The sequence below is a fragment of the Danio rerio genome, chromosome 5 (genome assembly GCF_049306965.1).
Source record: "Danio rerio strain Tuebingen ecotype United States chromosome 5, GRCz12tu, whole genome shotgun sequence".
In the NCBI taxonomy this organism is placed as follows: domain Eukaryota; kingdom Metazoa; phylum Chordata; class Actinopteri; order Cypriniformes; family Danionidae; genus Danio; species Danio rerio.
This window is the reverse complement of record NC_133180.1, coordinates 26,780,933-26,797,101: the sequence shown is the minus strand read 5'-3', so window position 1 is coordinate 26,797,101 and position 16,169 is coordinate 26,780,933. Positions and strand designations below refer to the sequence as shown.

Genomic DNA, 16,169 nt, shown 5'->3' with positions numbered 1-16,169 from the left:
TTTGTTAGTTTATTAAGGTAAAAAAACATCAACAGTCTATTTATGAATCATTTTAATGAAAGTTAAAAATTTTTGATGGGTATATGGCACTGTAAAGATTGAAAATCCGTGGTATCAAGTGACATTTCTCGATCTGCAGTACTTGCGCAATAATGCACATGTACACAAAACACGCCCCTTAAGAAGCTTCACTTCGACAAAGTAAGGAAGAAGTTGCAGTGGATTTTCATCGTTGTTCTTGTTGGCGAAAAGCAAATACATCTCACGGTTTTTTGTACAGGTTAGTGGTGGTTGTTTTCCTACCTGATAAACCTAAAATACTCCAAAAAAAAAAAAGTTTCGTTTTACATTAACCAAGACGCTGTACAAACGAGCTCTGTTGAACGTTTTTATATCTGCTGTTTGACTATCGTTAAATAGTTAAATAGAGCTCACTTTAAAAGTATGTAATTATACTTTGAACTCTATAGAGTTGTCAGCATGTAATGAGTATAAAAATTGATGTTTATCAAAACTGTCCTAAGATAAGAAAGGCTGTTGTTTAATAACTTTAGGACAAAGTTGTGATCCGCTTCAAATGGTGACTACAGTATAGTCTACTTCTTTCTAAATGCATTCAGACTCTTCTTTTTTTGCAGTATTTTATGGTGATGCAGGCTGAGGCGTCATGCCCTGAATGTCCCACAGAAGATGACATGACAGAGGGGGGTTTGGGACCTCCGTGAAGTTGGCACCCCATAAAAACAAATAATCCCCAAAACTATGCCATTCGTTTGTGCTACGTTTGTGCTGATTTGTGCCGCAAAAACGAACGTTTGTGCTGGTTTGGGGTCTGAGATATTAAGCATTATTTTTTTAACCGTGTGACGTCACTCTCCACCCCATGTTGCGCAATTGACTTCAAAACAGCACAGGTCGTTTGTGCTCGGTTTGTGCTGGTTTGTGCCGTTAAAACGAACACGGTATCTGTTTTCCTCTTTTAGATATAAGCAAAATATTTCGGGAGCCGTGACGTCACTCTCCACCCCAGGTTGTCCAAATTGCACAAAACTGGTATCATTCGTTTGTGCTGGGTTTGTGCTGGTTTGTGCCGTTAAAATAAACACTTTATCTATTTTCGTTGTTTAGATATAATCAAAATATTTCGGGAGCCGTGACGTCATTCTCCACCCCATGTTGTCTAAATCACACCAAACTGGTCTCATTCGTTTGTGCTCGGTTTGTGCTGGTTTGTGCCGTTAAAATAAACACTTTATCTATTTTTATTGTTCAGATATTGCCTTATCAAAACATTTCGGGAGCCGTGACGTCACTCTCCACCCCAGGTTGTCTAAATTGCACAAAACAGGTGTCATATGTTAGTGCTGGATTTGTGGTGGTTTGTGCCGTTAAAATAAACACTTTATCTATGTTTATTGATTAGATATTGTCTAATCAAAACATTTCGGGAGCCGCGATGTCATTCAGCGCCCCATTATTTCCTCTAAATTGCACAAAACAGGTGTCATATGTTAGTGCTGGATTCGTGGTGGTTTGTGCAATAACAATTAACACTTTATCTATGTTTATTGATTAGATATTGCCTAATTAAAACATTTCGGGAGCCGCGACGTCACTCAGCGCCCCATTATTTCCTCTAAAATGCACAAAACAGGTGACATTCTTTAGTGCTGGATTTGTGCTGGTGTATGCCATTAAAATAAACACTTTATCTGTTTGTATTGTTTAGATATTGCCTAATCAAAACACTTTGGGAGCCGCGACGTAACTCTATATTGCACCAAACAGGTGTCATTCAGTTGTGCTGGTTGTGCCGTTAATATCTGTTTTCCTTGTTTGGATTTAACCAAAATATTTGGTTAGATTTGTGCTGGTTTGTGCCATGAAAATGAACAACAGATATTTATATTTGTGCACAAATATGTTACTTTCGTTTTCTCACAAATTGTGCTCGTTTGTGCTGCAAAAATATGATTTGTAAAAAATAATATCAGATCATTAAGAGGTCTCTCTACCCCAGTTGCTACATATTTACTAAAATAGTCTCGTTTGTGTGCGTTTCATTTGTGCTGGATTGTACCTGAAAGTTTCGTTAGTGTTGCTTCTTTTATTAAAATATTGAATGAAAGATAATGATATCAGCTACCCGCATATTTTAAAATATTTAAATTTGTTTGGGCTGATAGAAATTTTGTTTAAGATGCTTTTTTTTAAGATAGCCTAGGCCAAGGTTATCCTGAGATCTTTTTATTATTAGAAAAAGCATAAAGGATGCGAACATAATTTTGATAGATTTAATCCAATTAAAAGGGCTTGGCCAATATAAAGATAATTGGCTACAACCCTGCTTTACTTATCTACTTCGTTTTAGTCTCACATGAGTAGCCAGCATGCTTAACGATAGGGGAAAAAATAATTTAAAAAATATATAAATAATTTTTATTAATTTTATTTATTAATTTTATAAAAATGTAGATTTTCTCTTAAATACTCGTATCATCTGGTCGTCCATATTAGGCTGCTTTCGTATTTAAACTAGCAGCCTAAACTTTTCTGTTGTGGTAGGTAGGCCTACCACTTATGATTAAGTAAAGCAGCTTTAGTGGACTTATTTAGTCAATATTTATTTTATGGGGAAAAATAGATTATAACACATGCAAACACATAGGCTATGCGTTTTCTACAGATAAGTTTTGGTTTTCGTGATTGTGTTGTTTGTCATACAGTAAAAGAACAATGTCCAAATGGCAATAAAATAACAATAAATAATTGATTAATTAATTACAATTAATAATAATAATGATAACAATAACAACAATCATATAAAATATTTACATTCACTTAATTGGTAAACACTGTGCGTTTTTATCACGGGCTGTAGGATGTTATTTTGACCATTTTGATTTGGTTTAACTAAACTTTTTTTAATTCAAGGCCCAGACAGCTTGTTTTGTAATTTAATGCCAGCTATAGGCTACCACCTGAAGGACGGTTATACGGCGTGTTGTGATGTCGGCCGTCACCGGAGAAAATTAATTTAAACTTTAAAACTTTAATTTTTTGGACTTTTGTTTGAAAGCTTTAGTGGCACTGTAGCTGTCCAAGGTACTGTTATATAATTTAAATTATAGCCTATATATGCATCAATAAACAAGTCAAATGAATGAATGAATGAATGAATAAATGAAATATAGATTCTTAAATGTTGATATTGTTTTTGCTAATAAAAAATAACAAATGTTTAATAAAAATAAAATGAGAAATTTTCAATATTTATACAATTCAGTTAAATATAAGCTGGACATTTTTGGGGACATGTAATTTCTCTGTGATCTTTAATATATACTGGGTAGCTATATTTTCTAAAATCTCAACCAGGAATTGCTTTAATATGAATATGCTTTACATCCTGATATGCTGTTGTTTCATTTTCATTTTTATTTCACTTGAAAAAAATCGGTATTTAATGTTTGAATACTAAAATAAATAACAGCCATTGTTTAAATGGTTATTTTACCAACAAAATGTATTTTATATTTTTATTAACTTTTGATATAAAACCTCTGTGTAATTTATTGATTGTTAAAAATTAAATAATTTAAGTGCTATATTTTTTATAATTGAAAGTGCCCGCTTACTTTGCCCAAGGCCTGTCAAAAAATATATTTCTGCCACTATAATACAAATGCACTATTATTGTTTTATTATCATTGTTTATTTTTCTGTAATGTATAAAAAAAATTGATACATTTATTTCCCCTCCAATCATTTTCATTCATAACGTTAAATTTTGGTCAATTTCCCTCCAAATAAAATTGATTTGCTGTCTTGCCTGGTTTAGCACGGAATGTGAGCCTAACAGTTCAGCATACAAAAGGGTCCGAACGATTGGAAAGCGGCTTTTAAAGAGACAAACTATATGCGAAATTTGTTTCAAAAAGATATTTTTTTCCAAAAAAATATACGAATTATATTTTAGTTTGAGGCCAACTGTGCGGGTGGATGATTTTTAGTCAGTGGAAAGTAGGCCTATGAATTTAATATGCCTCATATTGTATCACAATCTTCTGTCATATATTTGCAATTTTTTTAATATGTCATAACACAAATGAGACTATTTTAGTAAATATGTAGCAACTGGGGTAGAGAGACCTCTTAATGATCTGATATTATTTTTTACAAATCATATTTTTGCAGCACAAACGAGCACAATTTGTGAGCAAACGAAAGTAACATATTTGTGCACAAATATAAATATCTGTTGTTCATTTTCATGGCACAAACCAGCACAAATCTAACCAAATATTTTGGTTAAATCCAAACAAGGAAAACAGATAAAGTGTTTATTAACGGCACAACCAGCACAACTGAATGACACCTGTTTGGTGCAATATAGAGTTACGTCGCGGCTCCCAAAGTGTTTTGATTAGGCAATATCTAAACAATACAAACAGATAAAGTGTTTATTTTAATGGCATACACCAGCACAAATCCAGCACTAAAGAATGTCACCTGTTTTGTGCATTTTAGAGGAAATAATGGGGCGCTGAGTGACGTCGCGGCTCCCGAAATGTTTTAATTAGGCAATATCTAATCAATAAACATAGATAAAGTGTTAATTGTTATTGCACAAACCACCACGAATCCAGCACTAACATATGACACCTGTTTTGTGCAATTTAGAGGAAATAATGGGGCGCTGAATGACATCGCGGCTCCCGAAATGTTTTGATTAGACAATATCTAATCAATAAACATAGATAAAGTGTTTATTTTAACGGCACAAACCACCACAAATCCAGCACTAACATATGACACCTGTTTTGTGCAATTTAGACAACCTGGGGTGGAGAGTGACGTCACGGCTCCCGAAATGTTTTGATAAGGCAATATCTGAACAATAAAAATAGATAAAGTGTTTATTTTAACGGCACAAACCAGCACAAACCGAGCACAAACGAATGAGACCAGTTTGGTGTGATTTAGACAACATGGGGTGGAGAATGACGTCACGGCTCCCGAAATATTTTGATTATATCTAAACAACGAAAATAGATAAAGTGTTTATTTTAACGGCACAAACCAGCACAAACCCAGCACAAACGAATGATACCAGTTTTGTGCAATTTGGACAACCTGGGGTGGAGAGTGACGTCACGGCTCCCGAAATATTTTGCTTATATCTAAAAGAGGAAAACAGATACCGTGTTCGTTTTAACGGCACAAACCAGCACAAACCGAGCACAAACGACCTGTGCTGTTTTGAAGTCAATTGCGCAACATGGGGTGGAGAGTGACGTCACACGGTTAAAAAAATAATGTTTAATATCTCAGACCCCAAACCAGCACAAACGTTCGTTTTTGCGGCACAAATCAGCACAAACGTAGCACAAACGAATGGCATAGTTTTGGGGATTATTTGTTTTTATGGGGTGCCAACTTCACGGAGGTCTTGAGTGATGGGATGGGGGCCAGATCCAGGAGAAATCATGGCCATCTCCCACAAATGAAGACCAGAGGAAGGTTTCTGGACTTCTTGTCCCACTCACGACCAATTAAAGAGGGCGGCGAGAGAAGCAATGGACCCTTCTCATGGACATCATGTAGAGCCATGTACTCTGTTTTTAGGGAAGAATTGGAAGCTGAACGAGTTGCACGGTGGGAGAAAAGACAGTCTGGTTAGTTTTCTCAACTGACATCTAAAGTTATGTAAGCCTCTGATCATTTCAGGAGTTTTAATGAATGAACCACAATGAGTAATGTTAAAAAAAGCAATGAAAATAGCTTCCTGGTTTTCTGAACACTAACGGCTGCTTTATCCATGCTCTGTTGATTTGTGCTGTGTTTGGTGAAGTCTACACCTGCTGCTTCTTATCAGGGAGGGGACTTTATGTACTCACTCCCTTGAGCAATTCCTTACTTAAACAAATATTCAACAATAGTCATTTGAGAACCGCACTACCAGGATATGATGTGCTGGCAATCCTAGAACTGTGAAAAACAAAAATGTCTTATTCTCTAGAAAGCTCAACTGAGGACACAAGCGAAGAGCTGCAGAGAAGACTACAGGAGGTCACTGAGGTAAACAAACAAATTGTCATGTCTCCCATATTAGAGTCACAGAAAAGCAGCACCTTGGATAGAGTAAAAGGACAGATCTTTAGATGACAATGTCTAATGTGTACTTTATGTAAATCCTTGCTCTATATCAGGAAGTGGAGCTGTTACGTACTGAACTTGAAGTCACTCATCGCCACCTGGAGGGTAAACACGAGGCTCTTCGGATCTTGCAAGGACAGGTGTTTTAAAATATAATGATCTCTTATTTTATCATTACTCGTTTTAAACCTCAGTATGTAACTTTTGATGTTCCAGCAATAATCATCAGCAGAAGAGACTGTAGCTGTTTATGGATAGGCCATACCGAGCTGCTCTGCAGCACCAATCCATCTGAAAGACATAAGATGTACAGTTGCGCTTGAAAGTTTGCACACCCCTTGTAGAAACTGTTAAAATGTAACAAATGATTCAATGAAATAAGTGAGATCATACATATATGACAATAGAATAGGAGATTGGGAAAACGTTGCCTGGTCTGATGAGTATCAATTTCTGCCATTCGGATGGTAGGGTCAGAGTTTGGCATCAACAACATGAAAGCATTGATCCATCCCACCTTGTATCAAGGCTGGTGGTGATGGTGTATTGGTGTGGGGGATATTTTCTTTGCACACTTTGGGCCCATTAGTACCAATTGAGCATCGTGTCAGTGCCACAGCCTACCTGAGTATTGTTGCTGACCATGTCCATCGCTTTATGACCACAATGTACCTATCTTCTGATGGCTACTTCCAGCAGGATAAAGTGTCATGTCATAAAGTGCAAATCATTTCAAACTGGTTTCTTGAACATAAGTTCACTGTACACAAATGGCCTCCACGGTCATCAGATGTCAATCCAATAGAGCACCTTTGGGATGTGGTGGAACAGGAGATTTGCATCATGGATGTGCAGCTGACAAATCTGCAGCAACTGTGTGATGCTATCATGTCAATATGGACCAAAATCTCTGAGGATTATTTTCAGTACCTTCTTGGATCTATGCCACTAAGAATTAAGGCGGTTCTGAAGGCAAAATGGTGTTTACAAGTTAAAAACATAGCTTAAAGTATTAAAATAACCCCCTGCAAATGATTTAAAAAGAGTTTGCATACCCTTGGTTAATAATACTGTGTGGGGACTTGGGTGTTTTTCTGCTTTGTGATGGTTGTTCACAAGCCTCTTGTTTGTTCTAAACAGTAGACTGCTTCAGTTCTTCAGAACAAAAATCTCCTTGCAGATTCTTCTGTTTTCCAGCATATTCTGCACATTCGAGCCCATTCCAGCAGTGACTGTATGATTGTGAAATTAATCTTTGAACTCTGAGGGTGATTGAGGGACTCAAACATAACTATTCAAAAATGCTTACTGATGCTCCATATGGAAACACAAGACATTAAGAGCTAGTGGGTGAATTATTTTTAAACAACATGAAAATGTAAAAAAAAAATGTCATTAAAAATGTTTTTTATTTAGTATTGCCCTTGGAAAATTAGAAAAAACTTGCATGTTTCCTGGAAGAGAAATTAAGTGCAAAATTACCTCTATATTTAGATTCTTGATTTTCATTCACTGGCTCTTAATGCATTGTCTTCTGGAGGATCAGTGAGCATTTCCACCTTGTTGTGTTTGAGTGTAACTTTTTTTTGTCAAAAATATTGCAGGGGCTATTTTCATAATATAAAAATATGTGTTGTCTTGTGAGCTCAATGTAAACATACTGTAAAATATATTACTCAGTAGAGTATTAATAAAAAATAGCAGGCATTTTGTATGTTCTCACTTTTTTTTTGTTAAAAATTCTCAAATTTTTGACACATTCTGCAAGGGCTAGTCATTTTTCTAGCTAGCACAACTGTAGGTGCTGGAGCCCCTGACATTTTTAGCTCGGAGCACTTTTTATAGCCTCATCTTTTAGTGATTCTGTAAAAGACAAAAACACTGAGTATGAATTCACAATAAACTCACTTATCACTTACATTCAGTTAATTGCACAAAATATTACAAACTGCAGAACTAATGATTAATTAAGTAATTTATTAATTGATGCTACATTTTGTCCCTGAAGGCAATCTTGGACAAAGCAACTTGTCATACTAAAATGTTGCTTCAGAAGAGTGAGGAGAGGACCAAAGCCCTTGAAAAGGTATCTTATTCTTTTGTTTAAAAACATATATATATAAATATGGTCTCATTTCTTTTAAAATTGTTTCTATAAAGGAGGTTAATGCACTTCAGTGGGAGATCACATTTAACCAGGTGCAGTTCAAGAATGTGGAAAACTCATGGAGCTTGAAGTATGAGAGGTAAACCCATTCAAAAAGTCTATTGTTGAGTTCTCGTCAGCATGAAATTACAAAGCAAAGAGTTTTTTTATTTTAGTTTTTTTGTGAACAAGTCATCCTTTTATTTTTTGACCTTGTAATGTCTAATCAAAATGTCATAATTGGATCTACTGATGAAAACGACTTCCACCCACACAATTAGATTCAGGAGGGGGCTAGGCCTGTCACAACTAGGGCAGTAGCAAAGTCAAGCTTGCTACAAGCAGAAGAGTCTTGAGAATTGAGAGTGGATGTTGGAAGAAAACTTCAGTTTCCAAATGTGGTTCACACAGCTCTTCGTTCAGATAGTGTCTTACGGTCAGATAAAGACCATAGAATTTTAATTGAGCTGACCGTGCCATGGGAGGAGGGTTGTCAAGAGGCTCATGAGAGGAAGGTACACGCTACTAATGCAGGAGTGTAAAAACAAAGGTTGGCAGGCATGGCTGTTTTCCTGTGGGGGTAGGGTGTAGACACTTTCCTGCAAAGTCAGTATGGTGACTGATATCAGCTTTAGGCATGGGAGAGAAGAGCAAGAAACATGCTGCTTGCAGGATGGGAGAAGAAGCAGAACGAGATTCATGCTGGTTATGGAGTAAGAGAGAGGAAAGCTGTAAGCCATGAGTGAGTAGATGGCTGACCAGTGGTGGACAGTGTACTGAAAAATCAAACTTAAGTAAAAGTACCATTACTTGCCTAAAAATGTAGTGCAAGTAGAGTAAAAGTATCTGTTGTAAATATTCATGTAATATTTGACCTTTCAAAAGTACTCAAGAGTAGTGAGTATTACGCTGTAAACAGCTAATGCATTTACATGTAATTTGTGAATGTGTGTAAACGTAACATTCTGTAGTGCATTAAGTTATTGCCAAGCAGGCACACGATGTCAAAAGACAATAATATTAGGTTAGATTTAGGTCGTGATGTCAGGTGACCAAAATTGTGACAACAACATAATTTTGATGTTCAATAATAACGTTTAATGACATTTAATATTTGTTTGATTTTAGCTTGTGCTAGAAAGTGACCAAAATCAACGTAGAGGCAAGATGTTAAACCAATGTCATATTGACATCAAATACTGACATTTATTCGTCAGGTATGGCAACCAAAATCCAACGTCTGATAGACATCATAGTGGTAAGGTCCACACAAAGTCAAGCTGTAACATTATTAGACATTGATTTTAGGTTAAACGTTGGACATTGACGTCGGCCCGACTTTGGTTTCTGACATTGGTTTCTGACGTCAACCCGATTTTGACTTCCAAACAAATTGCAACTATGGGATACAGCGTCAATTTGATGTTACGTTGACGTCTTATGCCTACTGGGTGCCATTTCGGTCAACATAAAGTAAACATCAGTCATCTTATCATCACACAAGCATCTAAACAGTCTCTGGGTCAAAGCATGTAAAGATTTAAACATCTTTTGGAAACTTTTAGTGCTTCCAAACAATTTGCTGAAATTATAAATCGATAAGGGTAGAAACACTTCGGGAAGGTTGGAAACCACCTGATGACTTCTGCTTGTGGCAGAAAGCTATGATTACATAGTGGAGTAACCAAAGCTATATCACAAATCACTGAAATCCTTCTCTGAAACCTCGCATTTACCTGCCTACACTTTTGAAAGCAGCAGTCTTATATCAAAATCCAGTCAACAACTGATTGATAAGACTAGATTCAACTCAGATTTTCATAATCCACTACACTGTACATCACAATACAAAAGTTTTCAAACTGCTTCAGTTTTGTCACATATTTAAAATCAGTATAAATGGTATCCAGTACCAATTTTTGTACATATATATATGTGGAGCATTTGTCTATAATGACTCAAACTATACCTTAAGGAAGTGAATGTGGTTCATTTTAAATGTCAATGGATTATGTCAATGCCACCTCACAGAGTGCTGGCAGAAAACGAAGCCCTAAAGAAAGGACTGGAGGAAAAAATGAAAGAGCATCAGAAACAAAGGACAGAGAATGCATGTAAGCCACATCTTATTTCCTACTCGTATTTCATGGTCAATTGCTGGTTTGTTTCCAGCACATTTTTATTAATTTTGCTTCTTAGCTCTGAGCCAAAAATGTCTGGAGCTCCTGTCCATGCTAAGTGCGAAGGAAAGGAGGGACTTCCAGAGGACTCAGCCGTCCTGCAGCCTGAGAACAGATGGTTCAGCTCTGGAGGTATTGTGAAATCGTAGTCTGTCTTTAAGAAATATATATATGTCTTTAATATATATATATATTTTTTTCCCTTTTTGTTACTATTTGTCATTATGTGAACTGCAGTCTCCAAGTTGTTGCAATCATGCACAAGTACAAGGGACTGAATGGGATTTAGTACCTGATATGTTCAAAGATGAGCTTATTATTGTGCTTTTAGAACAATTGAATCGACAGCAGTAAGAAACCAGAAGTTAAGAAAGCATCATGTTATAGCCTTATTTATTGGCTTTAATTCTGCTATCTTGTCAATAGATGTGGTAATTAAAATTATGGTAACAATTTACAATAACAGTACATGAATAATGACATACTGATATTTCTTGTAAATTAAACATTACTTCATTATGTGATGACTCGCACTTATCATGAAATAAGTTTACCTACAACATGCGTCACGAGTTCATGTGTGACTAATGGCTGCCTTACTTGTTTATACATGTTTATTAATTAATGTTTTAATTAACTCTTTAGTTCAAGTTAATTTAACTAACATGATCTCATGACTTCTTATTGCATATTTATGTCATGACTTTACTTGGAGGGGCACATTATTATTAGCTCATTCTTAACTACTCACGAATGCCTGTGTTTGAGCTGTTCATTTTGATGTAGACAGAACATTTTTCTATTATTTTTCAATGTAAACATACACTAGAGGGACATTTATTACTTTATTTATTACTTTCATGTTTGTTGTAGGGAAAGTTGGTTCAGGATTAGTGCATGCATTAACTCGTCACAAGTTCATAATGAAGTATGGTTTAATTAAATACATCATTATTTATGTACTGTTATAGTAAAGTGTTACCAAACTTACACTATATAATCATCAGGAAGACTTTGCTTACACATAAAGCTGACATTTAATGCCTCGTGACTAAACAAAAGACAGATTGTTATTTTTTTTGTATGCCACACCAATTTAAAAACTGGTCAAACAATGTGATTGTCACTTTAGTTCGGATGCCTTAAGCTGTGAAAGCAACCAAAAAACATGACTTGCTTTTAAAATTCTGTTATTGGAAGGACAGTATTTAGAAAAGAAGCAAAGATAGGGGGTAAGATCGATGAGCCAAGACAAAACTCGAGATGTCTGAAGCTCAAAGGCTCTAAACTTTATGTTGGCGCACTGCCCACATGGCTATCATTTAACTTTTGTTACAATATTTTCACACATTGTCAAATAAACAAATAGCTCTGTTCTGTAGTAAACAGATATCTGTTTTCTGATCTCCAAGTTGGCGGTGTACGGGGCATGTCAGTGCAACTCTAATGGGGGCGAGCCGTGCTCTTGTGCTAGAAGTGCTGCTGCAAGTCGCAAACAGGTCCTCCAGCTCAAGCAAGAGGTACTCGTCTCGTATTTGTCAATACTTCTGTTCCATTATCCTGTAAATGAACTCTCCCATTAAGCCAATACATGTATTAAAACCATTACAGTGCTGGCATTGCCATTTGTCTTTAAGAGACTTGTAACACAATGCATTTGTCTGCATTAGCTGGAGCAGCAGCAGAAGAGGAAGGACGAGGCTTATGTCATGATGGATGCATTCCGCATCGCCTTTGAGCAGCAGCTGAGGAGAGTCGGTGAGAACGTGCTCCGGCAGGCTGAGACCGACAGACACCAGACACATAACCAAAGACATGAGAAAGGTAAAGGGCTGCTCAGTTAAAGGGTTATTTCATCTAAAAATGACTATTTATTCACCATTTACTCACACTCAAGCGCTTCTAAACCCTGTATATATTTTATTCTTCTGTTGAACACCAAACTATGGAAGACAATGCTTTGTGTTCAACAGAAGAAACTCAAACAGGTTTAAAGAAAGTGGAGAATGAGTAAATGATGGCAGATTGTTCAGTTTTGGGTTAATTAGCTGTTTGTGTCAGTGTAATGTGTTTAAAAAGTATTGTCTGAAAGTTAGTTACACTAGGGATGTTTGAATCTGTCATTTTGTAATCAATTCAGACACTAAGCTGATTGTGGGAATTGATTTGAGGCTCTTTAAAAAAGAGTGGATGAATATGTTGACCTGATTTAGCCATAATTTTTAAATGTTGAAGACATTTTTGTAATTTAAAGCTTTACTTGAATATATTACTTGTAAGGTGTCTGTTTCATAAAAAGTTGTTGTTATGCCATTGCATGACATAGTAAAAGATCTGTTTTGTTTTGTTTTTTATCAGAAACTTACAAACCTCTTTAATTAATTGAATTATACTAAAAAAGGCTCAAAAAGGGACTTAATTTCCTTCGATGCAATTGATTTCAACCTTTTTTTGTCAAATGTGAAATCACCAATCAAATCTTACACAATGGTGTTGTATGTGTGTGTGTGTGTGTGTGTGTGTGTGTGTGTGTGTGTGTGTGTGTGTGTGTGTGTGTGTGTGTGTGTGTGTGTGTGTGTGACATATCAGGACACAAATCTGTATAATGACATGTGTATGACACAGGTATTACAAAAAGGAAAAAAGTGTGTGTGTGTGTGTTTTTGTAACCGGCAATATGTGAAATCTAGCATTGAATGCCTAGGAAATCTGTAGAATGCCTAAAATCGAGCTTCAAAGTATGAAATGATAGCTACGTTGTACATTGCCTAGGCATTCTACTGTATATGCCAAGTTGCCATATGGCAAAGTATGTAACTTACCCCCACCATTTTTCCCGCCACTGATGTTAGCGTTGATGCTTGGGTCGTTGTTTGATGATGGCGATCAAAGCATGTGAGTGTTAAATGTTATTGGCTTTCCTGCTGCAACAAGTAGCTCGTTCCAGTTTTGTTTTGCTTGTTTTTACCAATAACAACATCCTGTCCTTTTTATTTAGCAATTCATCACTAATTTGTGAAATATATGTTCAAGACCAAAGTATGACCAAAATATGAAGTGTTGTATGAAAGAAGAAATTTAAGTACAATTCTAAGTGCCATTTCAGTCTTACCTACTGTAACAAATACTTTAGTCTCAGTTCTGCTGTCATTGTCATTCCAGTAAGAACATCATATGTTTTGTTTCATATTCCTTCCACTTTAAAATACGTAATGATCAATAAAGGCTTTTGTTGTGCTCTTCTGACACTTTGGCTAAATGATATTTGTCATTCTGTAGAATCCCTAGGAAAAGTATACAAAATCTTTACAAAAACTTTGCCTAAAAAGGCATTCCATAAATTTTTAACAATGTTAACAAGTTCTTAAGCTTCAGGGGATGTTTAGACAATTTTCAATCTGGTTTCAGAGCACATCATAGTACAGACAACACCAGTCATTGGTTATATATAAATATAATCAATGATATCCGCCTCAATACAGATTCAGGCAAGCTAACAGTGCTGGTACTCAGTACTGCATTTGACATTGTGATCACAGCATACTTCTGGATAAGCTGGAAACTGGGTTGGGCTGTCTGGGACGGTCCTCAAATGGTTTAGATCTTACCTTGAAGGGAGAGGTAACTATGTCAGTATAGGTGACCATAGGTCAAGGTGGACACCCATGACATGTGGAGTCCAGCACCTCTCCTGTTCAATCTTTTATATGCTCCCACTGAGCCAAATAATGAGGAAGAACCAAATCTCTAACCACAGCTATGCTGATGTCACTCAGATATAAATAGTCTACTGCCTAATGACTACAGCCCCATTGACACCCTCTTCCAATGCATTGATGAAATTAACTGTTGGATGTTGGAAAAATTTTCTTCAGTTAAACAAAGAGAAAACTCAAGTCATTGCATTTAGGAACAGAAATGAGGTTCTCTGTGAATGTGTACCTTAGCACTAAAGGTCAAACAACAAAAAATAAGGTCAAGAATCTTGGTGTGACTCTGAAGTCAGATTTGAATTTCAGTAGTCATGTCAAGCATTAGGTAAATCAGCATACTATCATCTCAAAAACATTGCAGGAATTAGATGCTTTGTTTCCTGTGAAGAATTAGAGAAACTGGTTCATGCTTTTATAAGCAGTAGGGTGGATTACTGTAATGGACTTCTCACTGGCCTTCCCCAAAAGACAGTCAGACAGTTACAGCTCATGCAGAATGCTGCAGCCAGGATTCTGACCAGAACCAGGAAATCAGAGCACATCACACCTATTCTCAGGTCTTTAAACTGGCTCCCAGTTACATTCAGAATAGATTTTAAAGTATTATTACTAGGACCTCAATACATTACAGATTTGCTCATTGAATACAAACCTAACAGATCCCTCAGATCATTAGGATGAAGTAAATTAGAAATTGCAAGAGTTCATTTGAAGCAGGGTAAATCGCCCTCCCCCCAAAAATTGCCTTGAATTGCCTTCCTAGGCACTCTATATAATACTAGAAATTCACACATTGCTGGTAAAATGTACACCAGGCCAGAGCATTATTTTATTACTTTAAATATATTATTATATACTAGTATCTTATTATATACTATTTATTCTTTAGTTAATGTTAATGACATTTTTATTAATTTTCTTTTAGCTTACTTTCTTAGTAGTTTTGGTATGGTTTTTACAGTAATTTTAGACTGATATCATATTTTTTATAGTCTTTTTTTATTCTATTTAATTATTTTCAATAAAGGAAAGCAGTGGTCCCTCACTGTAGGTGAAAGGCTAAAAAAAATTCTGCCCACAACAAGTGACGGAAGGATACCAAGTGACTCCAGTGAAACACTGCATATGCTACTTGATCTGGTCAGTTTACTTTTCTTTTTATTCTGTCTTCACATATACATCTGTCACTCATATTGCATTGTAAATGTCCTCTTTTTGATTGTCTCCTCTTTTCAGTTAAATGATAAAGAGGAGGCACTGGCACATCAGAGGAAGGTTAGCTACATGTTGGCACGAAACACTGAAAACTTAGAAAAACGTCTCCTGATGCAACTAGAAGAGCTGGACGTATCACATGAGGAGAGTAAAACAAAAACCGTGGCTTCTGAGGATTATGAATGGAGCAGAGACTGTAGATGCTGTGCTGACAGCTGTGGATCTCAACACCTCTCTGTACCTGATGATAAACAGACTTACAAAGCAAATCAACCACCCTCTGAAAACAGACCTGAAACTAAACCTGACAATAAAGATGCTTAAAAGATCAAGGTTGTATATGAAATTCTTCAAAAGCAAAATGCCTGCATTGTTTTGTATTCATGTGGCTATTCCTAGGATAAACCTCAAAAGCAAGTAATCTGGTATTAATCTAGAATAACAGAACAGAAAATAGTCATAATTCAAATCTCAAACTCATTAAAAAGAGATATGATAATGAATAATGCATAAATAAATTGATTAGACAATTGAATCCTCCCCATTTATGAACCAGAAGCCAACAAACGTAACTGACAATGCTTACAAAAAACTATTTTATCTTCTTTACACTGACTGCCTGTTAAGTTCCACATTGTTGTTTACAAATGCATTACAAAACATTGCTTCTCACCTACAAGTCTTTAAATTGTCTAGTTCCTGTTTATTTAACTGGCCTTCTCTCTTTAAGATCCCTTTTTGAGATCAGGGCTTCTG

The 16,169-nt window shown here is 36.0% G+C and overlaps 1 protein-coding gene across 3 annotated transcripts; it reads left to right on the top strand.

Annotated features, from left to right (window-relative positions):
• Nucleotides 1-190: 190 nt before the first annotated feature.
• On the top strand, nt 191-15,745 carry ccdc125 (coiled-coil domain containing 125). 3 transcript variants are annotated; one of them, XM_073950755.1, is made up of 13 exons: nt 191-280; nt 639-708; nt 5,450-5,678; nt 6,023-6,081; nt 6,213-6,299; nt 8,168-8,245; nt 8,320-8,405; nt 10,337-10,419; nt 10,505-10,617; nt 11,898-12,005; nt 12,156-12,309; nt 15,226-15,338; nt 15,435-15,742. In XM_073950755.1, the coding sequence occupies exons 3-13, from the start codon at nt 5,465-5,467 to the stop codon at nt 15,735-15,737; spliced, it is 1,398 nt and encodes a 465-aa protein (XP_073806856.1). In that variant the 5' UTR covers nt 191-280; nt 639-708; nt 5,450-5,464; the 3' UTR covers nt 15,738-15,742. The 3 variants fall into 3 exon arrangements, with proteins under 3 accessions (XP_073806856.1, XP_073806855.1, NP_001091652.1); XM_073950754.1 differs by lacking the exon at nt 639-708 and having other exon boundaries at nt 191-259; nt 5,299-5,678; NM_001098182.1 differs by lacking the exons at nt 191-280; nt 639-708 and having other exon boundaries at nt 5,446-5,678; nt 15,435-15,745.
• The last annotated feature ends 424 nt before the right edge of the window (nt 15,746-16,169 follow it).

Excerpts from the sequence above, each read along its gene's own strand:
- ccdc125 (NM_001098182.1), top strand. The coding sequence starts at position 5,465 with ATGGGGGCCAGATCCAGGAGAAATCATGGCCATCTCCCACAAATGAAG. Across the intron at positions 6,300-8,167 it reads TTCGGATCTTGCAAGGACAG|GCAATCTTGGACAAAGCAAC; the intron begins GTGTTTTAAAAT and ends TTGTCCCTGAAG. Across the intron at positions 8,246-8,319 it reads GGACCAAAGCCCTTGAAAAG|GAGGTTAATGCACTTCAGTG; the intron begins GTATCTTATTCT and ends GTTTCTATAAAG.